General features: G+C 45.2%; 1 protein-coding gene across 2 annotated transcripts in view; it reads right to left on the bottom strand.

Moving 5' to 3' along the window:
• The window catches only part of RBBP6 (RB binding protein 6, ubiquitin ligase), a 71,094-nt gene extending 57,885 nt beyond the window's left edge, over positions 1-13,209 (bottom strand). For both annotated transcript variants that reach the window (XM_077449319.1, XM_077449320.1), the window contains exon 1: positions 12,349-13,209. In XM_077449319.1, coding sequence (XP_077305445.1) covers positions 12,349-12,514 — 166 coding nt within the window. In that variant the 5' untranslated portion in view covers positions 12,515-13,209. The remainder of the gene's footprint in view (positions 1-12,348) is intronic.
• Positions 13,210-26,697: the final 13,488 nt, after the last annotated feature.

Raw genomic sequence — 26,697 nt, 5'->3', positions numbered from 1 at the left:
CTACGCCCCTTTCCGCAGAGAGCTATCACGGAAGTGGGTGCAGATACCTGTACTGTACAGGTATCTGCACCCCCCTCCCCCCTGAAAGGTGCCAATTGTGGCGCCGGAGGGGGGGGGGAGGGTTCCAATGAGCGGAAGGTCCACTTTAGGGTGGACCTCCGCTTTAAAGCACAGAATGTTAATTACTAGATTTATTAACCTAGGTAATAGGACACAATTTTTTCACTGAAAGGAATGTAGTTAATACTCCTGCTCGTGGTAAAGCAAGAAACTCAATAAAATTAGGTTGTTTCCACATTAAATACTCAAGCAATTGAATGGATGCAAAAAGGTAAGAGGTTCATAGTTCTAGAAAGTATTTTTCTGCCCTTAAGAAGTTTGGAAGTTACAAAATTATACAGATCCCACTAGTGCATCCGATAAAACAGCCATTCCTTTTTAAATATTATGCAGTGTGCGAGTCTGTGCACCAATGTAAACTGTACAAGTTTTGTTATGTTACCGCTAAAGGCAGCCAAAACCCTTCATGCCTGGAACATAAAGGCCGTTTGCGTTAACTATAGAATTAACACACAAAACAGATGATTCTAGCAGAGCATTTTAAAGACCAGAAGTTGAAATGTAACCAATACAGTAAAACCTTGAATTGCGATCATTTGTTCCGGAAGCATAATTGTAATCCAAAGGATTTGTATATCAAAGCGAATTTCCCCATAAGAAATAATGGAAACTCAGAGGATTCATTCCACAACCATTTATTCATAAATCCTTCAGTTTATAATCCATATAAAAAAGATTATAGCAATGTGACAGGTTGTGTAACCATAAAATGTCCATCCACAAATGGAAGACTCCACAAGGGGATTAGAAGCAAAATCCAGCAGGAGCTCCAGAGTATAAAAAGAGAAGAGAGGAGCCTCTAAGTGTAGCAAATATGGTTACATTTAATGAAGATACAACGTTTAGCAACTCACGTGGTTGAGGATTAAGGCTGGGTTCACACTGCTGTGGTGTATGAGATGGGATGCGATTCGCACCGCACTGCAAATCACATGCGATCTCTGTTCAATGCGATTTCAGCCATACAGATAGTATGGCTGAATTTGCATCGCATCTGGCCCAAACTCGCATAGGACTTTTTTGGTCCGCAGCAGAATCGGATCGCATGGGTGTTCACACCATGCGATCCGATTCCTGTCTGAGTTTGCAGATCGCACTGCGATATGCGAACTGATTTGGAGGTGTCATTTTTCACTGACACTCCCAGCAGTCCGCATAGGGCAGTGTGAACTGCCGCCGGGAGGCTTGCGATGCGGGAACCCACAGTAGATTCGCAGCGTTCCTGTATCGCAGCAGTGTGAACCAAGCCTAAAAAACAGCAATCATCTAAGTATGCAGGCATCCAGGGTAAATCTGTCCACATGGCCCATCCCCTCTGCACCGCCGGCTCTCACCACTGTCAGTCTGCAATCATGACCGGGAAGGCTACCCGAGGCTTGAATAGCGCAGCATGGAAGGGACGTAGTCAATGGCAGTGCAGAGGACGGTCTATGTGGACAGCTTGGTTCTCATTCTCACAGATCCGAGCGGAGAGCTGTCGATTGTCAATCAGCAGCTCTCATCTCAACCCCCCCCCCCCCCCCCATTGGAGCGCTGAGCTGTGAAGGGGCAGGGAGCGGCCATCTCAGGCTCTCAGCCCCTTGCAGAGATGGGCATCAGTGCCAGCACCTGGGAGATCCAGACTTAACTGGCACAGTGTCTGGACTGATTAGTGACATCAGCAGAGAGATGTCAGTCCACTCTCTGCTGAAAACGGGTCACAGGAGTGCAAAATGAATTAGACTCCTGTGACCCATAGGAAAAGACAAGCTCAGGCTGGACTTCTCTAATGGCTTCAATAATACAAACACCAAAACTAACAGACGTTTAGAGCCGGTTCACACAGCGGGCGATGCGAGGCGACACGACTCTCCTCGCTCTCGCAAGTCGCCCCCGTTCTGTACAATGGAACCGCTCTGAGAGGAGCGACTCGAGTCGCTCCGACTCAGAAAAAAGGTTCCTGTACTACTTTTGGGCGACCTCGGGGCGACTTGCATTGACTTCTATACAGAAGTCATCTGCAAGTTGCCGCTGAGGTCGCGGCAAGGCAAGTCGGAGTCGCCTCGCCTGCAGTGTGAACCGGCCCTTAGGGTTGGGACACTCATAAGCAACAATGTTCTACCATAATCTAATGGATTAAGAGATTTTACACACACATTTTTCAAGTCTACCCCTGAAGGTCTAAAAGCCACCAACAACCCCATATCTCTGCAGCTGAAAAAAAGCAGAGACATCAAAATTGGGGTATGAGGATAACCAACTGCATTTCAAACGAGGTGCGTTTTTTTAACTGACCAAAAATGCAGCAAGATTTTTTAACAACGGAAGCGCAACGGACCAGTTTGAAGACATACAGTGGGGGAAATAATGATTTGATCCCCTGCAGATTTTGTTCCTTCGTTTACTTACAAAGAAATACATTTTTATAATAGGTTATTTTAAATGCTAGAGACAGAATATCAACCAACAAAATCTAGAAAAACTCATGATACAAATGTTATAAATTGAGTTGTAGTTCAGTGAGTAAACCATTTCATCCCCTACCAACCGACAATTTGGCTCCCACAGACTGGCTACAGTATGTACTCATGAGGAACACAGATTAGTCCTGTCAATTTAAGAAGGTGCTCCTAATGAAAACCAAATAGCTGTCAAAGGACGTCATATAAGAAAGAAGAAATATAAAATAACCATGAATTGCCCTCATTCTGGAGCTCCATGCAAGATTTCACCTTATGGGGTAAAGATGATCATGAGAAGAGTGAGGGACCAGCCCAGAACTACACAGGAGGAGCTTGTGAATGCTTCTCAAGTCAGTTGGGACCACAGTCACCAAACAAACCATTGAGAACACAAAACACCACCATGGACTGAAATCCAGCAGTACCTGCAAGGTCCCCCTTCTCAAAAAGGCCCATGTACAGGCCAATAAACCAAAAATTGAGCTCTTTGGGATCAATTACACTTGCAATGTTTGGAATAAAAATGCTGACTATGACCCTAAGAACACCATCCCTACAGTAAAGCACAGAGGTAGAAACATGATGCTTTGGGGCTGTTTCTCCGCTAAAGGTACAGGCTGACTGTCGCATTGAGGGGCCAATGGACGGGGTCAAGTATTGCAAAATCTTGGATGAGAATAGTCTTTCCTCAGCCAGAACAGTGAAGATGGGTCTACCAGCATGGCAATGACCCAAAACATACCAGCAAGGCAAAAGAGTGGCCTAGCCAGGCTCCAGACCTTAATCCTACAGAAAATGTATGGAGGGAACTGAAACTTCAAGTTGCCAAGCGACTGCCAGGAAACCTTAAGGATTTAGAGAAGATCTGTAGAGTGGACCAGAATCGTCTTACCTCTGTGCTTGTCAACAAGGGTATTTCTACCACGTACTAAGTCACGTTTTGCTAGGGGGTCAAATGCTCATTTTACTCACTGAACTGCAACTCAATTTATAACATTTGTAGGGCTGAAACAACTAATCGATTAATCGACAACTAATAGATGATGAAAATAGTAATCGATCAGCCATTGACAGAAAAAAAAAAAAAAAAACAGCAGATAATGGAACTGAAAATGAGGCGGGGCAGAGCACACCCCCCCCCCCCCTTGTGCCACCCATGTATAACGCAGGAGAGCCACCTCCTGGTTGATTAGAGCGCTGGGAACATCACAGCTTTAATTTCATTAGCTGTGTGTTCCCTGCCGCGCGCTGTCACATACAGCCCCTCCCTTGTCCAGGGAACTTTGATAGACAGATCACCCGTCCCAGAATTGGACAGGTGATCTGTCTATTAAAGTGCCCGGACAAGGGAGGGGCTGTATGCGACAGCGCGTGGCAGGGAACACACAGCTAATGAAATTAAAGCTGTGATGTTCCCAGCGCTCTAATCAACCAGGCGGTGGCTCTCCTCGCGTCACTTCCTCCTGTACCATGTCCTCAGTCTGACGTGTGTGTGTGTGTGTGTGTGTGTGTGTGTGTGTGTGTGTGTGTGTGTGTGTGTGTGTGTGTGTGTGTGTGTGTGTGTGTGTGTATTTTTTTTAAATATGTTTCGGTATCAGTCATTTCCGGCATCGGCACAAAAATACCCATTCGGTGCACCCGTTATCCTATGTGTCCATGCACACTAGTTTAGGAGAGCGAGGAAAAAAAACAAAAAACCGCCTAAGCTTTTTTTTCTAACTTTTTTCCTCCCCCCTCATTTACTGTAAAAAATAAAATGCTCCTAAAAACGCTGCTAGAAGCGGCACAATATCGCCATTACCAGTGTTTTTCAAGCTTATAAAAATAAATAAAATCTCTAGTCTGCATGGTGCCTTAGCCATAGTCTTAACTAAAATGCCATTTTATAGTCTTCGTTGTATTGTAGTCTTATGAATTGTTTTAGTTGTATTTTAGTCTACTGAAATCAAATGGGTTTCGTTAAATCGTAAAAGGTTTTTAATAATTTTTTTTTTTAAACATACATACACTTCCTTACTTGCCTCCACTGTGCAGCTCGTTTTGCACAGAGTGGCCCCAGTCGTCCATTTCTGGGGTCCCCCAGCAGCTCCTCCCCGCATCAGATAACCCCCTAGGAGAAGCACTCTCCCTGGGGGTTGCCATGCGGGCGTGCTCCCGAGTCCAGCATGTGTGTCCATAGACACGAATGCCAGCCATGCACCCCCCCTCCCCCTGGTCATTGGATTTGACAGCAGTGGGAGCCAATGGCTGCGTAGCCATCAATCTATCCAATCAAGAGCAGAGACCTCATGGAGAGAGGGACAGCACGTCCTCGCCGAGCGAATTACGGGGGGGGGGGGGCGGGGGGTTTAATGCCAGGTGTTTTACCTTAATGCATAGGATTAAGGTGAAAAAACATGAGGGTTTGCAAACACCTTTAAAGCATTTTTCTAGAATTGCCAAATACTAATAAAATCAAACATTTTATGGTATTGGGGTTAGTAGAACATGCACTACAGACACAGATTTAACTGTTGATACATGTCTTTAGACCCCTTTCACACTGTGGCGGTGCAGGCATTAGCAGGAAATCAGAAGATTGCGGACCGTATGTCCGTTTTCATCCGATCCAACATGTCAGCAGACATGACCACTGACATCCGACGCTCCATAGAGTTATATGGAGTGACCGATCAGATCTGCTTGAAAAAACTGATGGGCGGATCTGAATGATCCACGTGTGAAAGGGGCCTTATGGTACACCTTAGGATGTACTGATCTTCATTCTCTTTCCCTTTAACCTCTCCATCCTAATTTCTTGCCCCCCCCCCCCCCCCTAGCCATCTTTCTTATCCCCCCCCCCCTTTGTTCCTCTCCTTTCAATGTATGCTCTACTTTTATTCCCTCTCTTACTCCTTGGTGGGGGGGGGGGGGAGAGTGAGGAATGGATGGGTTGCAGTGCTGGCACGGAGTTGGGATGAGTGGAAGTGCTAACTGCTCTTGATCATCTGCTGATCTGAGAACTGCAGTGGGGACTTTATAGTTGCCATTAAATCACAGGTAGTGTTACTCACTGTGTCTCTGACTTTGTGGTGTCTCGTAGCAGTGACACTAGGGGTGCAACGGATCAAAACCTGTGAAAATTCCACCACCATACATTCCCCACTGTAACATTCACAATCTCCCCACTGTAATATTGGCAGAGTATGGCTGGGTATCACCGAGTATTGGCAGGGTATTGAGGGATGGCTGTGACTGCAATTTTCACAAAACAGTGCTGTGGGCACTCCAGATCCAGCCCACAGCGCTGCTGCCATACTATCTCTCCCCTCCACTGCACAGAAGGGGGAGAGGAACAGGCATCATGACGTCGGTTTGTTTACAAGTGACCGCTCCGTCATTGTCAGTGATCACATTGTAAACGGCTGACTGGTGCGCCAAGATGGCCACCACTCCGAAGCTAGGCCGAAGCTGCGGGCTTTAAGGGCGAGGCCACGGAGCACTCTGAAGTGTGCCGATCCGAACAGGGTGACCCATTTGGATCACGGATCAGTGACGATCCGTTGCACCCCTAAGCGACACCTATGTCGAAATCAGGAGATAGGATCTCCGCCAGCCCCTGCCACTTCACATTCATCCCCAGTCAGCTGACCTCCATTCTCTGCCCCCCCCCAGCTATGCCGTGAACTGAATGGGCGACTGCGAAGAGGCTGAGTGGGCGGCCGTGGGCTCCAGGGACAGCCCTGTTGGGTGGCCACAAAAAGAAAATCAAGGGAACCGTGTGCCCACAAAATCAGATTCCTTGTCCATTGTAAAAAGTTAAAAATCAAATCTAATTCTCATTTTGGCTGTTTTGCACCAACCTTTGTAATTTAACTTTTAATGGACAACAGTAAGCCGCTTTGTGTGGATTGAGGCTCATTCCTAGTCTTAAACTCAAGCTGTAATGAGGGAATATTTGTAGGCACCACTGCGTCTGAAAGCGCTATTTAGCAGAAGACTGATTCCCGACCCTCATCTCTAAAAAAAAAAAAAACGCACAGACTCTTTACCACGTGAACAGCCGCGTCCAATCACGGCTGATCACTATGTAAACAGGAAGAGCCATTGATCGGCTTTTCTTCACTCTCATCTAAAAGACATGAGTAGGAGAGCCGATCATTCATTTTGAATGGACTCAAATCACACTGCATTGCCCCAAAATAGGGCAGAAAACTTTTTTGGAGCCAAACAGTCATTTTATACCATTCGATCCGGTCCGGGCAAACTGCCCTGCATTGGAGATCCTTTTGGGGTGTGGTCAACTTTGTATTGACACCAGCATCGGATTGTAAACACTGATTGCAATGTGGTTGGGGAAATGCAGAGGGATGGCCGCGTTTCCCATATATATGTGTGAACCTAGGCTTACCATAAAGCCTTGTACACATGATCAGATTGTTGGCGGGATTTTATCTATTGACAGACGGTTCTCCTAAAATCTGACCATTTGTATGCTTTATTTTGACAATTGTTGTCCAACTTTCTGCCAACAAAATGTTGGATGACAGCTAGTAAATTTTTGGCTGACAACGGTTGGTTTTCAAATTTTCTGATGGTCAGTACACAAGTCCGTCACACAAAAGTTGAAAGTACAAACACGCATGCTCACCAAAACACGAAATTAGCAGAAGGCGCCAAAAGGGTGGCGCTCAAGAGCTGAAATTGCTCGTAGTACGTCACTACGTTTGTGTTTGTTGGCCGATAATTGTGTACCGTTAGTATGCACGAAAAGATCCAGGCACGTGCCCTTTTGACAAAAATCTGACATTTCGTTGGCCAACAATTGCACGAGCATTGTGTACGAGGCTTTACTTTCTCTGCGATAATGGTTGACACAGTGGGGACATGAACTAAAACAACCCCCCCCCCTCCAATAAAAAAAAATATGCAAAAAAAATATGCAAGTTTCTGCCTCTACATGTACACACATGTATCTGTACTCACGCAAGCAAAACAGGTTTATGATTAAGCTGGCAAGTCATTTGAACATGAACCTCACTTATGAAATCTTACTAGTGTATGAATCAGTCAAAAACAAGAGAAACCTGTCAACAGGAAATGACAGAAAAGTCTGGGTGTAACCACTTAACTTAAAAAAAAAAAAAAAAAAAAAAAAAAAAGAAAAAACACACCCTATAAAGGATGGATTCAGAATTGTGCTCAATTGAAAAAAAATAATAAAATCTAACCTGCCCTAAATGGACCTACGACAAATATAATGAAGTGCATTCATCTTGTTGTGTCTGCAAGTACCTGTATTACTAAAAACCCCTGTACCATTGTGGAACACCCTGCATTCTAAGCTCTGGCTGTGCAAAAGGGGGTTTGTACTTTTCTACAAATCAAGAATAATGGTTGCTCTGGGGCCAGGATTGCGTTTCCTGTTCGGTTGGGACTCGTCATCTCAGATGTGCCGTTCTGGAAGATGACTGGAGAAATTCCTTCGACCGAGAAGTTTAGTATTTATAATTTTTTTTTTTTTTTTACAATGCAGATTCGATATTTATTATTCATTTATAGTATTTATTAATTTTACCATCACTGTGGTTGAAAAACGAACATCGATCTGACCACACTAACGAATCGAAAAAATCAAACAAGCATTCTTAATTACATTTTTTTTTAAGGAAGTCATAGTTTTTGTATGGCCGGCATATAATATATTACAGTTCTGTTAGAAAATCTGCAAAACAGTCTAACTTTTTTTATAAAAAAAGAAAAAAAAAAAAAAGATCCGAGTCTGATGATATTCACCAGATTCAACCACTAATAGTATATAAAGTATATCTCCTCTAATAGTATATACAGTATCTCTTCTGTTTGTTATTCTCAGAGTGGATTAGAGATTTTGCCCTCTAACCATATACCGTATTAGTTGGTTATTTATATTTACCACTGCATAGAGATTTCAGAATAAATTGCCTTTTTTTTTAAACTTTACATATTAACTAAATTACACTTTAAAGGTTAACTGATCAAAACTAATTGGCCAACTAATAATTTATGAAAATCATCATTAGTTGCAGCCCTACAACTAAAAACCACCATTCAAATACATTTAAAGAGTTCTTGATCAATTCTGGCTGCCATGTTGATTGCCAAAATTCCACTATGGCCAATCATTTCTGATCAATCTAAAATTTTTGCATGTAAGGGATTTTTTTATTTATTTTTTTAATTGGGGTGGGGTTAGAATGGTTAAAACCTGCCAGGTATTGCCATCTCTTCCTCTGTTAAGGAAACTTACCCTTTAATTTTGTACTGAGGACAAATGGTCACCGAGACTAAAAGTACTGCAAAGGAAAATCTACACTTCTGAGTTGCCACCAGAACAGAGGAAAAGTAATACATTAGAGATGTCTGTTCTGGGGGTGTCCCTTGATTGTCTCACTTCCTGTTGTGCAAACAGGACAGGAAGTGAAGAAATCACTTAGACAGGAAAGAGATGGCAAACACCACTATGAACCTAGCCTGAAGTACCATTAAACCCTCTTTAAAGTATTCGCTTACACCAAAGAGACCTACAGCAAATATTTCCTCAATCACCTACTCTTTACAGATCTATAGTACTAGCTTGAACTTCTCTACAGTGCATGCTTCTCAACCAGAACACACGACTGCTCACATTAGCGCTAAATAATTCCACAAATAGCACATGTGAGCCTCTGTCCTAGGCCCACTTAAGTCAGGTTTACACAGTCCCCTCTTTGCAAAACAAAACACCCACAGTACATGCTCAACCTATCCCAGGTCAAAATGCACACACCCCACTGCATCTCATTATGGTCAAATAACTGCTCTTTATCCCTAGCACACATGCAAGCCCTGTCACAGGCTGAAGCGCACACATGAAGGTAGCTCCATAGGACCCTGTAAGACAGCGGAGTGACCCTGAAATGGAGAACAAAGAAACTGCTAAGGCAGAATGCAAACAAGTGACAGGCTGCAGGCAGAAAGCAGAGAACATGGCAAGTACTACGGTACACTGCTAAATATTACATTTCACATTCAACAGAGTTTAATGCTATTTTTCTTAAAAGTGGAACTAAGAAAACCTCTTGAATTCTTTTCAAATACATATATAGTGTTCTCTGATTGGACAGGGGTAGATGACATTTTCCCCCACCTCTTCACCAAAACAAAGAACATTGAGAATACAGAATATATTCTGAATGGAGAAGTTGCTTATTGAGCAACCTCTTTCAACTGCACAAAACAGGAAGTGGCAGCAGCTGGAAAACAAATTAAAATCAGAGCTCACATTGTACCTCGCTTGTAACACAAGTGTGAATTTTACAGACACTGGATACCAATTAGCGATTACTAAGCTTGCTCAACCCAACTTCATAAAACCTAAATATAGTATAAAATACCTGATACAATTCCCTGAGGTGGTGAGCAGTCAGTGCACTGGCTTGTAGTGTTCTCTCAGCACCTCAGCAAACATGAAAGAAAACCAGCACCTCAATTGTATGGCTATGATTAAGGCTACAAGCCAAAAACGCACAAGACCTGTATTTTGTACACCTGCATTAATAAACTCATTTACTGAGTAAGATTGATCTGCTGGCTTTGTTTCACCTATAAAACTTAGGTTTTTGTTTTTTTTCTGGATTTGGGTTTTAGAAGCCGATTTTCAGGTATAATCTTAACCACATAGTTACATTTTTCCTATACAAGTATTTCCTAACCGAGAAACGTTTGTGGAAGTTGCCACTACCGCCAGTCACAAAAGATTCTGTATATTTTCAATGAGTACAAGAAGTTCTCTAATTGGACGGAGTGCAAAGGAAGAGTCCAATTCAGAGAATTCCTTAAATTGATTTAGGAAAAGAAAACTTTCTGCAGATGGCAGCTGTGCCAAGCTGAACCCTGGTGGTTAAAACAAAGCTGTACACAAATCTCCCCCCTTTAGTATAGGAGTAAGGGAGGGGTATAAGCCGTCTAGGGTTGTACTGATAGCGGCCTTTTACCAGCGACTATCAATACTTTCAGTCAATTACTTGTGATACCTTTGCAGAGTGATTTGAGCCCATACAAAATGGGCTCAAATCGCACCGCAAAAAAACAAAAACACAAATACGATTTGAACAGGAATACAGTCCGGTCAGAATTGCATGCAGTTTCCCGCAAGAGCTCCTATGTGAACCTAGGCCTGCGCCCCCCCCCCCCCCCAACTGTTCTATAGACAACCCCAAAGTTTAGGATTTTTTCATTTCAATTGCGATAAATGGGACAAAGGGTGACTCTCCCTAATAGTAACACAGCAGCAGCAAAAAAAAAAAAAACTCAAGGGGTATTCTAATCCATCTCCACTCTATCCAAAAGAAATAAAATACGGCTTACCTGTAGGTACCGTGAATATTATAAAAACGTACACAGTTTAGGAGATGGTCAAAGTGTATGCAGTCATTGACATCATTGGCACATGCGCTGTTAAGGTCTGGCTTACAGTGTCAGACCTTCGGAGCTTGAGCCGGAAATGTCATCTGGTGACGTCATCGCGCTTTGGCCACGCATGTAGCCGGAGGCCGCAAACGTGGAAGCTAGACAGGGTGAAGATGTCAGCAGTCTCAACGCTGGCATGCTTCGTTCTAAGACGAGTCTCTCATAACACAGTATGAGATGCAAGATCCCCCCCCCCCCCCCCATCACCAGCAGTTTACAACCGCTTTAATATGCGCGGGGGGCACAGAACGTAGACTAGCTGTACAGTAGATAGCATTTTCTCAACTAATGCAGTGTTCTGATTGGACCATGTGAAAATCTTAACATCTTGCCTCTCTCATCCAATCAGAGAATACCTTGCATTCACTGAGAAAATGCAAGGTCTTCTGTGACTAGTGATGAGTAATGGACCCCCATTGATTTATGCTAATTGTCGGCTTCCATATTGACCCCTCAGACATGAGATATGCATACTTATATGATTCCCGCTAACACCAATGTACCTGGGCAAATAAAAGTCAATGAAATTAAACCACACGTTGCATCATTCCATATTTTAAACACCCACATTACTTGTACCTAAACCACACATATGATAGATCAAAGATAGGATGCTACTACCCAATAGAATTTTTATTATTTTTATAGCTACCTAGGTGCGGGAAGGCAGTCACACTGCTGCAACAGAAATCATGAGAAAAGATGGTCTGCAGCGCCTTGCTTTCTCTTTAAGGCTCCTTTCACATCTTTGCATTCTGAATTGCAATAGCGGCAAATCTCAGACCGCCTGTGTGTTCCCCATTGATTTTAATAGCACCCCCGTATGTGGGGTGATTTTCCATCATCGTGAGACAATCGCGGTAAAAACCTCACAAACAGAATTGCGGGTCACCCCCACAATTCTATATGTGAAGATGTAAACGGAGCCTTAAATCTTGAAAAACGTATTCATTCTCCATAAAAGACAGGAACACAGATGTAAAATTTTAATAAAAAGGGTAAGCCAAGCGTGTGTAACTAAACACGTTTCAGTCTTGTGGGCCTTTCAGCACATGACTGAAGCGTGTTTACAATCACACTAGAGCTGCGCGATTCTGGGAAAAATGAGAATCACAATTATTTTGCTTAGAAGATCACGATTCTCAAAAAATAAATAAATCAAGATTCCATATACGATTAACTGTGCAGCTCTAAATCACATACATATGGCATACCTTTATATTCAAATTTTCACTAATGGGTGCCTTAAAAATTAAACAAGCATAAAAAATAAAAAAAAATAAAAAAAAATTAAAAACGCGGGGCGCTGTGCGATTACCTTCTTGTGTCTGCGCGTTGGTGATCTGCAGGTCGCAGTCGGCCGCCTTCAGCCTCTCCCGACCCATGATCTGCTTCTTGAGGTCGGCCAGGGAGATGTGCATCCCATCGAAGGTCACTGTGTCATAGTTGAGCTTGGAGGAAAACTTATAATGCACGCAGGACATGTTAACAATTGTCAGGTATTGGCAGAGCTAGGGAGAGAAGAGCACTCACTCACACACACACAGCACGCCTTGCACACACTCACACACACAGACAGGGGGCGCTCAGGAAGCACACAGTCCCAGGAGGTGGATGATGGCGGCGGTGGTGGTGGGGGGAAATAGTGAGGACACAACACCGGGAGCCATGAGGAGGCGTCCTTCCTCCCTCCACACAGTCCCAGTACACAGTCCCACACACGGAGCTCCGCTCAGTCCCTCCGCCACAGTCCGTACAGATTCCGCTCAGTCCGTAATGTCAATAAAGAACACCCCAATCCAGTCCTCGCGGGTCCCCGCTCAGTCCGTAATGTCCTCCTCCAAGGCGCCGGCGTCCTCGCTTCTCACCGACCACACGCAAAGACAATGGCGGGCTGCGGCCTAGTCCTCCAGGCCCGGAGGCTCCCGCCCCCTCAGCGCTTGAAGGCAAACCAGTCCCCACCGTCCTTCCGCCGATGCCACAGCCAACGAGAAGAAGAATCCCACCGGGTCCGCGGCCGCTCCTCGCCGCCTTTCTCCAAGCCAAACCGAACAGCCCAGACACTGTCTTCGTCCGCTCTCCGCTCCTCTTCACGGGGCTTCCAGTCAGATCTGCGAGGGCGACGTACTGCGTCAGCGCGCACTCACGAGGCACACGCAAGAGCGGAGTATATTGGAGGTGGTGCGACGGGACCACGTGAAGAAGGAAGGGGCGGAGACTCGGCAGAATTTGTAAGGGAAGTGACGCTTCGCCGCAGCCATCTTGCTACACCCAACACTCGCCCACAATAAGGCTACAGTGAGAAGGCGGCAAGCGGACATCTTGTTACACCCACTGGAGTCATGCATTTCCATAAATCCCAACATTTTGAGATGGGAAAGATGGATGTCACGTCACATTCGGCGGCTACCTATCACATTTTGCTACGGAAGTGACGTTCCACTGAGAAATTTGAAACTGCACATGCACTTGCCAATATGCTGGACAGGACTTAGGGTCTCTTTCAGGCCCTACTTTCTATACATTAGCGTATTTATCGGCGTATAACCCCCAAGATTAGGAGGGAATTTTAAGGAAAAAAACTTTTAGGAGGGAAGTTTAAGGAAAAAACTTACATTTAAGTGTCCATCTGCAGCCTTGTCCATCCATCTGCAGCCTTGTCCAGTGTCATTTGCAGCCTTGTCATTGCAGTCTTCAAGCTTAAAGAGGAAGTAAACCCTGATGAGTTTACTTCCTCTTTCATTCCCTGTAAAGGCAAAGCATAATGGACTACTATGCATCGCATAGTAGTCCATTATGTGTCACTTACCTGACACAGGAGCCAGCGAAGTCACCGCTGTCCCCTGTAGTTCCGAGCGTCCATCTTCTTGGTGGGTCTCCGTGGGTCTTGCTGCTCCGGCGCTGTGATTCGCCGGAGCAGCGATGACGTCACTCCCGCGCATGCGCACGGGAGCCGAGACTCGCGGCATTGCCATCATCGACGATGCCCCGCTCAGTGCGCCTGCGCGCCGCTGTCTACGGCGCATTCGCCGTAGATAGCGGTGCCCGTCTTCGGGCAAATATCTCCTAAACCGTATAGGTTTGGGTGATATTTCTTGGACCTACAGGTAAGCCTTAATCTAGGCTTACCTGTAGGTCAAAGTGGTTTGTAAGGGTTTACAACCACTTTAAAAATGGCACCGCCGAGATACAGAGTCTTGTGCATCTCGGTGGCTCTCGGCAGCTCTTGGGTCCTCTCGCAGTCCCGAGTGGAGCCGAGAGTAGCAGAATGTACTCGGCTCAGCTCACAGTCACGCCCAGTCCCTGTGTTATGTTCATCACAGGGCGGGACTGGGCATGACTGTGAGTGGAGCCGAGCAGAGTACACTCGGCTATGTATCTTGGCAGGGCCCATGGGCTTGAGCCCAGTCAAACCCAATGGTAAGTCCGGCCCTGCCGATATGCGTTCCAAAAGTTTTTATGACAATACGGAGTAGTGAAACAGTCAGATAATGTAAAGGAAGTAACGTTACAGATAAGCTCTTCTTCTGTATAATTATTGATTGTAAGACACCACTTTGCAACGGGGCCCCTTGCGGGCTTGCTTTGCTCGCCACACTTCAGGCACAGTCTCGCTTCGCTGAGCATAATTATTATCTAACTCTATGGTCACTTGGATGGTGGGGCTTGAACCTGGACTTAGGGGTAGAGCCACATAATTGCGCAAGCGCCGTTCAACATCATTTCCGCCACACTATCGGAAGGTTTTAGCGTGCTGTTTTCTCATAAAAGTGTTGGAACGCATATGGCGGCGTCACGCATGCGCACTCCTGCAGGTAGCCAAATGTGATGGGTCACCATATGTGACGATACAAGGGACACCTACTAGCAAACGTATAGAAGGCCTAGGACATGCCTCCTGCCACACCCCCTTAAAGGAGAATTAACCAAAAAAATATTAATTAAAATCCACAAGGGCTTTTTTTTTTTACGACTATTTCTTTATATTGGCTTTTAAAATGTACAAATGCAGCAATTTAGAAATTGGATGAAAGGTTTAGTGCTGGGAAACACTTTTTGACAGATAAAAAAATTTGTTTTATATACAACTATATAGATCAGACCAAAATGAGGGACAATTGAGGAGGAATTAGGGACAGAGGGACATTGCTCCAAATCAGGGACAATTGGGAGCTATGCATTTCACACTTATTTTTACCAGTAAACTGAGCTTATAGCATGAAATACAGTATTTAGAACTCAGTCACACTGTTTTGATGTTGAATTTGAAAATCTGTTTTTCAAATTCAAAATCAAAACAGTGTCACTGAATTCTAAATACTGTATTTCACGATATAAGCTCAGTTTACTGGTAAAAATAAGTGCATAGCTCTCAACTGTCCCTGATTTCGAAGGACTGTCCCTGATTTCGAGCAATGTTCCTCTGTCCCTCATTCCTCCCAATAGATGTATATAAAATGCACTTTTAATCTATCAAAAAGTATTTTCCAGCACTAAACCCTTTTCAGTCTTCTCTCCTTAACTTTGTTATTTTCTCATCTTTTCAAGCTTTTCTTTTCCTTGGTGCACCCCCACTCCAGGAATGTGTCCGATCCAACAGGTCAAGAGGTTCCCGAACAAAATTCTTGAAGCTCCTTACAGGTGAGTACAATCCACTGAACCATTATGACCAGTAGATCCTCCACAGACTACAGTATTCTAACACATAATGTGCAGGGTCTTAACTCCCCTACTAACAGGGCAAAGGCCTTTCAACAATACCACAAAATGGGGACGGATATATTGCTATTACAGGAGACACATTTCTCACGGACTTCTGCCCCTAAATATTTGAACTCAAGATACCCTACGAGTTTTCTGTCAAACGGACCAGATAAAAAACGAGGAGTAGCTATATGTATTGCTAAAAAGATTCCTTTCACACCTACTACAGTAATAAAAGATGAAGACGGCCACTATGTTATGGTAGCAGGGAAAATCAACGAACACACAGTCACCCTACTCTCCTACTATGCCCCTAACACGGATCAAGCACATTTCCTTCGCTCGATGCTTGAAGTGGTTATGCCTCATGTAATTATGGGAGGGGATAGCAATACTTTCTTAGACCAAATTTTTGATAAATCTAATCCTAGGAAGGTATTTTTAAAAAACACCCAAAAATGGAGTGGTGGAATAGCACGCCTACTACATAGCTACGATTTGATTGATATATGGAGAGATCCTCATCCAGCCACTAGGGACATGTTTTACTCCCATGTGCCCAAAAACATATTCGCAAATTGATCATTTATTTAAATGATCCCCTCTTCTTCCGTATGTCTCATTGGCTAAGATTCCCCCCATGGCATGGTCTGACCATTCCTCGGTCCAAATTACATTAGTGGATTTATGGTCTAAACCACAGCCATTGTCCTGGCGATTAAACGTTTCCATATTAAGTGACCCTATTATTTCCAAAGAAGTTAAAATTGCTCTCCAACAATACTTTCAGGACAACCCCTCCTCGGCCACCTCTTCAACTATGATCTGGGCAGCCCATAAGGCAACCATAAATTAATACAAATAGCCTCCAGAGTTAAAAGAGTTTGGGAACAAACGATCCGACAACAGGATGAGGAGCTGCGGCATCTCATGTGGGAACAATGAATCAATCAGCATCTCGATCATAGAAATCAGATTGATGCAGCACAAACTACCCTGGACTTGAGCCTTACCACAAAAGCAGAACAATACCTTAGACACCACTACAATGCCATGGGGGGTAAACCTACACTATACTACCAAGGAAAATAACTCCCAGACAATTTACTCCCGCTTTACCTAAATTACGATTACGGAATGGCCAAACAACCCAGAATCCTCAGTTGATACTACAGGAATATTTCACTTTTTATTCCAAAATATATGATTCCCCTGACTCATTCTACAAAGATAAGGCGGAGGAGTTCCTCCGTTATGTCCCGCTTCCTACACTGGCTCGAGATCATGTAGAGTTAATGGAAGCAAAATTTACAGTAGAAGAAGTAGCAGCTATTAAAAGTCTGAATCCATCAAAGGCTCCGGGCCCAGACAGATTCTCTGGCCACTATCGCAAATATGTTGAGATTCTGACCCCACATCTGTGCTCTTTTTACATCCAATTGAGAAAAGGTTCCACTTTACCACCACACGAAAATAACTAAATTCTCATTTATTCGTGGGCGGTGTTTATATTTTTTACAGAAAAATACGTCATTGCTATGTCTTTCTAATTGGTACAGCTTATTGATTAAAATCCAAGAGAAATTAAGAAACTTGATGCTTGAAGTTTGGTTGAAGCTGGTTCTCTTATCTCAAATGCATTCTTCTAACGCGTGGGATGTAGGGTGTAGACGCCATTTTAAACTCCGAACAGAGAGCCAATCTGTATACTACATAATAAGTAAGGAACATGTATACACATAAGCAAATAGACATTTTCTGATTATCATTATTTACATTACATTCCTTAACAGTCCCCCCTAAAATGGCTATTTTCTTCTGTCCCTCATCTAAAGGTTCTACTCACCTGGCCCATTCTCCTCAGCAACTCTTTTTAAGCTGTATATAGAGTTGGGCAGCAACTAGTTTACTACCCCCCTCGATACAGCTGGAGAGGGGCAATCAGGTACTATCTATCCCTATAACCCTATAGGATTGTGAGATTTTGGACAGGGAGTGACTGTAGAGGAGTGAAGGGTTTGTCATCTTCCATCATAAGAGGGTCCTCTTCTTCTTGGTGGAGAAATGTAGGTGTGCTGTTGTCTACAGCCTTGCTCATTAACTTCTTTACGAAAGGTAGAATACAAAATACAATCAGGGCTAAAAGAACCCGGATTATTAATACCGTTACCTCTATCTGGGTGAGCACTTTTTGCCACCCACTCATCCAGCTAAAATATTGATCCCATGGCTCTGTAATACCGGAGTTCTTTTTCAACTCCAATGACAAATCTTCTAATTTTTTTATAGCTAAAGTTACTTTACCATTTGGGCCGGTATTATCAGGAATGTAGGTGCAGCAAGTTCCCGTTTTTTCTATGATTTTACAGACACCTCCTTTCTCAGCTAACACCATGTCTAAGGCCATCCGGTTCTGGAATGTCATGTAGGAAGTGGGGGCTAACTGGTCAGCAATTCCCTGGAGGGCATCTTTAGTGTAATTCACGAATCTTTGTTGGTTGTAGTATATGTAATTGATCCAATTTACATTCTTGTTCACAGTTATTATGGGGTTCAAAGACTCAAAACCAGCTTTTACCTGATCCCTGGCTTTGAATTCATCAGGGACCCCCCTTGGAACTCCTATAACATGTATGTACACATGAGGGTCAAAGCTTCCGGAGAGAACTTCTCGCTTCCTCCTCTGACTGTGTGCTGGGTCAGTGTATGTATCAGGAGTATCTTCTTCTAGGATATGGAGGGGCATAATGACTTTTTTAAGGGCACATTCACCGGTCCAGATTCCCTCTAATCTGGTCCAATGTTCCAACCCACTGTCCCTCCCAGGAACCACAATTCTGGCCCCAGTAACTGTCCGTAAAACACACATATATATCCTTACCATCAGGGATGTCACTGTACCAATGGCATTGCCATGAAAGAGTCAAACGGACAAGGTACTATGTCACAGTAATCAAAGGTAAAGGTGGTCACATGTGTACCTGAAGAGTTATACCAAAATGTAATTATGTTATCATTTTTTTGTGATGGCCACCTCCTGGGCCTCCCCCCTAGACCAAACAGAAAAAGGATATGCAGCATGGTCGTCATGAAGTGGTGCGGGATCTTGTCCTCAGGGGTTGGAGCTTTCTTGCAGTGGGAAGCGTGTATTCAGGTATTCTTCCCAGCTAATTCGACTGAGGTGGCTGTGGTCAGCAAAACTTGGAATGGACCATCATATCTGGGTTCAAGAGAATGTTTTCTCCCAAATGTATTTACCAGCCCCCAATCTCCAGGCAGTAGTTGGTGTGTTCCTGTATATAATTCAGGATCTGGAATGGAAGAAAACACCTGGACATGCATTTGGGTTAATTCTCGTGATAATGCGGTTACATAATTAGTCAACACATCAGATTGTAACTGTTGGGGAAAGTAACAGCCAAGTCTGGGGCTGAACCAAACAACATTTCATAAGGGGATAGGGTGTGTGTCTGACACTGAACAGGGCAATGGGCAAACTGTCTGGCCGACTCATGTTAGTCTTTTGGGCCATCTTTAACATCCTGTTTTTCTAGTGTCCCTTTCATCCTTTCTACCTTCCCGCTACTTTGAGGGTGGTAAGGAGTGTGTAGAGCCAACTGAACCCCCAGTGCTGCCCAAATCTCTTTTGTAAGGGTTGCTGTGAAGGCTGGGCCCTGATCGCTCTCTATCACCTCTGGGACTTCAAATCTACATACTATCTTACTCAGTAGTTTCTTAGCTGTGGTCCTGGCAGTCATGTCCACCTCCACTAGGGCATATTCGAATTTGTCACTCCTTTGGCATTTGGGAGTGATCAATTTGTATCCTCTGGAAGGGGTATAGAGCTTTTGCCAGGTGCTTCTTCTGTGCCTTTTCTGTACGTTCTGGGTTACATTTGTTGCAGATAGTGCATGATCTGCAGAAGTTGTTGGTCAATGGAGTAACTCATAGGTTCATAAGAGTCTTTGTCAAGTGGGCAGCTCCATTTGCCCATTGCACCATGGCTGGGTACATACTCCTGGGTAGGCAAGGCTTCTTGTTGCACTCGAATAGTCCATCTCTGAGAGTTCCTCCTCTCCGTTTCCAGCTTTCCTTCTCATCCGGACTTGCTGCTTCCTGTAATTATTTCAGATAAACTCTGTCCACTGGGAGAGTCTGTAGGATAAGCACGGAGTGTTCTTCTTCTACCACCCTGCTGTCCACTTCCCGTGGACCACTGGCTGTCTGTTTGGCAGCTGAATCGGCTAGATTGCCTCGAGCTTCCTTCCTTCGAGTTGAGTTTGTCATGTGCTTTACTTTAGAATAGTCACTTGGGTTGGGAAAAGCAGGGCGTTCATCAAGTCCTTGATGGCTGAGCTGTGTTTCACAGGTGTTCCTTCAGCCGTAAGGAACCCTCTGTCCTTCCAGATAACACCAAAATCATGGGCAACGCTGAAAGCATATCTTGAGTCCATATGAATGTTGGCTCTTTCCCTCTGCCAATTTACATGCTGTAGTAAGTGCTTGCAGCTCTGCCACCTGTGCAGACATCACCGGCGGTAAGGTTTCAGTTTGGAGAACCAAGTTTTCAGTGGTGACCTGGATCCTGCAGGGGTATTTCACTCACGGTGGGGAGATGCGTGGTTTCCAGCCGCATTCGTTTGATGCAGTCATGGGGTGACAAGTCAAGACTCGACTCCTCCTCCTTTCCCCCCCTCAAGAAGTGGAAGAAGGGTGGTAGGTTTCAGTGTTTGACAATGTAATAGAGTAATGCTGTCTAGAAGGTAGGAACACAGGAGTCTCAAGTGTCTGGCAGTGGACAGATGTTTCGGCTGGATCTTGGTGGAGTATGGGAGCAATGTCATCGGAGCAAGCAGAACGAGGCAGAGTCCGAGGCCCAAGCCCGAAGTTTTGTCAAACAAGGCTTGTGCAGCAAAGACAGCTCACAGACACAATGAGCCTCCTCTTGCTATCGCATCCAGCTGACAGGAATAATATCCTATAGGGCGTAGGCAGATGCCGTGTGATTGGGTGAGTACACCTGTAGCATGTTCCAGATGTTCGGATACAAAGGGCTTGAACGTTTTGTCGTAGTCTGGGAGCCCTAGCACCAGAGATGGTGTGCTTGAAGGCCTCAAAGTTGGATATTGCTTCAGGAGACATCTGGAAGGGGTCTGATTTCAGGGCGTCATACAAAGGTTGCATCAGTAGGGAGAGTTCTGGAATCCATGCTCTGTAATAGGAAATTAGTCCAAGGAAGGAATGAAGGGGCTTCTGGCCTTGTGGCAGTGGGATGTCGAAGATTGCTTTCACCCTGTCTTCAGTGAGGTGTCTTGTCCCATGGGACAAGACAGTGTCCAAGAAAAATTACAGATGTTGAGCACCACTGCAATTTGGGCTTTGAGGCTTTGCAACCCTGTTTGGCAAGATGGCACAACTGGCTTTCTGAGGTGACTTCAACAGTGGGTAAGTCAGCTGCACAGTGGAGAAGGTCATCAACATATTGGAGGAGAATCACTTCCAGGTGATCCTCTTGTTATGTGCCAAGGACGATAGCCATAGCTTTTGCAAACTAGCTTGGAGAGTTCTGTGCCCCTTCTGGCATAACAGTTTAGTTATGTTGTTGTTGTTTTCGTGGGTGAATGCAAAAGGTACCAGCAGGAGGGGTGAGGGTGGACACTGAAGAGAGCGTTTGCATGGTCCACCACTGTGAGGTACTTTGCAGTCTGGGACACCCCCGCAAGTAGCTTGTTCTCTTTTAGGGGTTCTATTCTTCCTATAGAACAGAGGTGTGTTGCATGGAGGTGCGCAGGGTATCAGGGCTCCACTTGACACGAGGGCCTTGACATGCTTCAAAATAGCTGCAGATTGAGCTAACTTTAGGGGGAGGTATTGTGGTTTCCGGGGCAATGATGCGCCCTCTTTGAACTTGACTGAAACTGGTGGCACCTTTAAGTGACAGTTGTCTTCCGGTCCTGTGGATCATAGGCACGCAGGGATTCTGTCAAGTACTTCCTGTGGTATTGAACTTGGAGTTATTGCTCCATGAAGTGTCATCAGGAGAGGCAGAGAATACAAACAGATGAGTCTGCCAAGGATAGGGAGTATGTAACTTCACCCCCCCTTTAGGTGTGAAAATTATTGACGCCTGTAGTCTGGACAGCACATCAGCTCCTAGTAGATTCAAGGGACATGTAGAGGATACCACAAATCTGGCAAGCAAATCAGGAAATGTCCTCACTTGGCATGGCACCCCATCCACTCCCGCGCAGGAAACATCAATAGTGGAAAGGAAAGAATTATCAGGCAGGTCCTTAGCCCTCAACACACTCCTGGCTGCACTCATGTCAATGAGAAAAGTGGTAGGTTTTCCTTGTATAGGTAACGTGACCTTTGCTAGGGGTCCCCCAGTCTCATTTGAGGACACTGTCATAAGGGGTGACACGGGTTTGCCCATTTCCTGGCGTGAGTTGGGGCGTGGTGGTGGAGGTTCATGTCCACGTTGCCCTTCACGGGGATTCCTGTCTTGTCTCGGATGTTTTGGGGCTCTGCATTCTCTTCAGGTGTTACCCCGCTTCCCACAGTTGTAACAGATGGTCTTTTCCCTGGTATTGGGCAGTGGTGGTGGACGAGTGTAGGCGGAATCTTCGTCTTGTGTTACCATGAGGGGCGTTGTTTTTTTTTCCCTTTTGGTTTTCTATCCCTCTGGCCACCAACAGTAAATCGGACATTTTCATTGAGCGATATTCAGGGCGGGGTACCATCAGGCTTTTTCTAATATCCTCTCTGAGTCCTGAGACAAAAGCAGATGATAACATGTGTGTGTGTGTCTTTTCATAGAGGGAGAAGCCCAGATCATCAAAGGCCTGTATGAGTCTAGCATGATACTTCTCCACAGACTCCCCTTTTCTTGGGCAATATCTTGGACTGTGGTGGTCTGATCTGCCAATTTCTCCTTTGCCCAGTCGCGGAGTTGTGCACAGAACTCCACGCCTGAGGTGTAGGAAGTAGCACTTGTCAGGCAGATATAGTAGGACCGCCTGCATAACCGGCCAAAAGACATGTCCTGCTTTAATTTGGCATAGGCTGATCAAGTCTCTCCAGGCAGCTTAGTAAGTTTCTTGTATCTGCACTATCCTGCAGTAGAAGGGCATTGGCTGTTTCTCTGGGTCAGGCAGACTTGTCACTAAGGTTGCTGCTTGTGATGGGGTAAAGCGACATACATCACCAGTGCCCCTTCTGGTAACCGAGACTGGTGTTGGGGCGGGGGCTGAGAATGAGCACTGTTTCTAATGGTTTCCAGCATATGTTTGAGATCCTCTCGGAAACTGTGAGTCCGGAGCCGGATTGGGGGTTAAATCAGCAGGTGGCCTTGCTGCCTGTTGTTGGCCTTCCCACTCGGACGCTTCTTCATCATTAACATATCCGGCCTGTGAAGGTAGTGCTTCCATATTAGGGAAGACAGGTGTGTGGTAGGAACCATCCTGGTTTAAAACAGGAAGAACTTGGTATAGGCCATGGCTGGGCCTACTGGGTGTACCAAGATGGCCGCCAGCAGGAAGTGCACTGGGCTGGGCAGAAAGTGAAGGCATGGGTGCACTAAGATGGCTTCCCGGGTGGAGTTGTCACAGTGAGTTGTGCTTGGGCTGGAGTTTTGAGAAGGGAGTGGGTGTAAGGCGGATGGCAGGGTTGTCCCTCTCCACCTTTGTTCCAGTTTTAGTATATGGGGGTGGTACAGCCACATTATCAACTCTGTGATACACATACATAGTACAATTGGCATCTTTCTTGATTTCCTCTTCTATCCAACCCTCTTTGTGCAATGCCCTTGCCGTCCTGTATCATGCTTCTGCCACATCCAATAAGCCGTTATCACACAGAGCGCCCCTTTGTTCTCTTATCAGCACACGCCATTCCTCTGCTTCTTGCAACATCTTCTCTCCTCTTCACAATATCGCATGCTAGCATTCCCTTCTCTCTCTCTCTCTCATGCGGACGGCTTCTGAGGAGAATACAGGCAACTAATGGGTTAATACTCCTCTGACTGCTGTTTTATCAAAGAATTCCTAGGGTGGGGGCTCGCCTCCCTGCGAGTGATCCTGTCTCCTTGCACACTCCGAGGGTCTGCCCAAACCCCCCTTTCACTGGGTAATGTACATTTAATCTCAAAACTAGCAGGTCAGGGAGCAGTGGCTTAAGGCCCAACTGATCCTTCAGGTAGCCACCTTCTCTCACCTTCACCAATCCCCAACCCTCCTCGTGTATGGCAAACAGTAATCCACAAATACACTCAGGACAGGACATTACACCTGACACTCTTTGAACTGCAAAGATAGCTCTTGGGAGAAGCTCACCTGAGTTACAAGACTGCCAAATTCCAGCGAGCCTTCATTCAGTCTGCCAAATCTGCAGCTGAGATTAACCCTCAAGAAAAGCTCACCTGAGAAGAACGTTTATAGACGTTTGCAAGAATGCCACTTCCGCAAGCCTTCTTTCAGACTGCCCTAATTCGCAGCTGAGATTAACCCTCAGAGGTCCTACACAGCCAACCTCGAGTAACCCCATCTATAAACGCCTGCAGAATTCCACCCCACCACTAGAGGTAGAATCTAGGGGTGAGGATGGACACACGCCTGCAGCTGCACTTTCAGTCTGCTAAATTTGCAGTCCTTCAGAATGACAGACACTGAACAGACAATAGTCAGCAGAAAACCATTAGCAGGTTTGTTAAAACAGCTCCAGGCGAGAAATAAGTTACCTGCCTCTTTGAACAATCGAAAGGAGCCAACAAGACAAAATTAACCGGCCCAACCAGAGAAGTCGTACAATGGTAAGGATAAATATGCTTACCGTACTGTTAGGGCTGCGCGCTTAACCCCCTTCTCTGATCTGGCCGGCCGTTCAGTCCTGGAATGCGGTCTCCCTTCGATTGAAGCCTGAAAGCCCACACATCGGAGCGCCAAATGAAATGGATAAGAACTACAAACTAGTTTGAGGTTATCTGCTGCTATTTCCAATTAAAAAGTATAAATGTACATGCACATTAGAAGTAAACACTCTCTGAGATACGTTCAGCTCGGCTACTTCTAAATTCTCATTTATTCGTGGGCGGTGTTGATATTTTATACAGAAAGATACGTCATTGCTATGTCAGTCTAATTGGTACATCTTATTGGTTAAAATACAAGAGAAATGAAGAAACTTGATGCTTGAAGTTTGGTTGAAGCTGGTTCTCTTATCTCAAATGCATTCTTCTAACGCGTGGGATGTAGGGTGTAGACGCCATTTTAACCACTTAAGGACCGCCGCACGCCAATGTACGTCATCACAATGGCATGTACAGGCACAAGCACGTACATGTACGTGCTTGCCTTCCAGCGGGTGGGGGGTCCGATCGGACCCCCTCCCGCTGGATGCGGCGGTCCGTTTCGCTTCAGGAGCGATCCGGGATGAGGGGATGGCCGTTGGTTTCTGGCCACCCCCTCTCGATCGCTCCTGGTGAATGAGAAACTTCCTCCCACTGTGTATAGTAAACACAGGCAGGGAGGAAGTGATGTCATTCTCCTCGGGGCGGACTACGAGGAGAAGTGAAAGTAAGTGTGCACCAACACTACACTAACATGTAGGCACACATAGGCACACAATTTTTTTTAGGTTCACCGCCAGGTTTTTATAGCGCTAGGTGCCCCGATATACTACCCAATAATGGTTTTTAACCCCCTGATTGCCCCTAGTTAACCCTTTCACCCCCTTTTGCCAGTGTCACTAAGCGATCGTTTTTCTGATCGCTGCATTAGTGTCACTGGTGCCGCTAAGTAGCTAGTTATGTTTTTAGGTTCACCGCCAGGTTTTTATAGCGCTAGGTACCCCCATATACTACCCAATAACGGTTTTAACCCCCTGATTGCCCCTAGTTAACCCTTTCACCCGCTTTTGCCAGTATCACTAAGTGATCGTTTTTCTGATCGCTGCATTAGTGTCACTGATGCCGCTAGGTAGCTAGTTATTTTTTTAGGTTCACCGCCAGGTTTTTATAGCGCTAGGTACCCCCATATACTACCCAATAATGGTTTTAACCCCCTGATTGGTCCTAGTTAACCCTTTCACCAGCGATCACAGTATAAGTGTCACTGGTGACGCTGGTTAGCCAGTTAGTTATTTAGGTTCCCCGTCAGGTTTTTATATAGCGCCAGGGACCCCCATATACTACCTAATAAAAATTTGAACCCCCTGATTACCCCTAGTTAACCCTTTCACCAGTGATCACCGTATAAGTGTTACGGGTGACTCTGGTTAGTTTGCTTTTTATAGCATCAGGGCACCCACCATTTATTACCCAATAAAGGTTTAACCCCCTGATCACCCGGCGGGTGATATCAATTAGGTTTTAGGGTCAGGGTCTGCATCGCCCCAGGCAGCGCTAGGTTAGTGCCAGTACCGCTAACACCCATGCGCAAAGCATAAACCTCCCGTAATGGTATAGAATCTGAACAGATCAATATCTGATCAGATCTATACTAGCGTCCCCAGCAGTTTAGGGTTCCAAAAAAATGCATTGTTAGCAGGATCAGCCCAGATACCTGCTAGCACCTGCGTTTTGCCCCTCCGCCCAGCCTACCCAAGTGCAGTATCGATAGATCACTGTCACTTACAAAACACTAAACACATAACTGCAGCGATCGCAGAGTCAGGCCTGATCCCTGCGATCGCTAACAGTTTTTTTGGTAGCGTTTTATATTTAAATCCGGAAGGCAGTGCTTGGTTTTTGGGGTCCCGTACGTGGCTAGGCTCCCAAAAAGTCCCCCACATGTGGTATCCCCGTACTCGGGAGAAGCAGCAGAATTTATTTTTGGGTGTAATTTGACTTATGCCCATAGCATGTGTGAGCAATATATCATTTAGTGACAACTTTGTGCAAAAAAAATAATAATAATTTTTTATATTCCTGCAACTTGTGGCAAAATATAAAATATTTAATGGACTC

Source organism: Lithobates pipiens, unplaced genomic scaffold, assembly GCF_037356315.1.
Source record: "Lithobates pipiens isolate NorthernLeopardFrog02 unplaced genomic scaffold, aLitPip1_a1.2 Scaffold_22, whole genome shotgun sequence".
NCBI classification, from domain to species: Eukaryota; Metazoa; Chordata; class Amphibia; order Anura; family Ranidae; genus Lithobates; species Lithobates pipiens.
The sequence above is the reverse complement of the archived record's forward strand: the minus strand, read 5'-3'. Positions and strand labels throughout refer to the sequence as shown.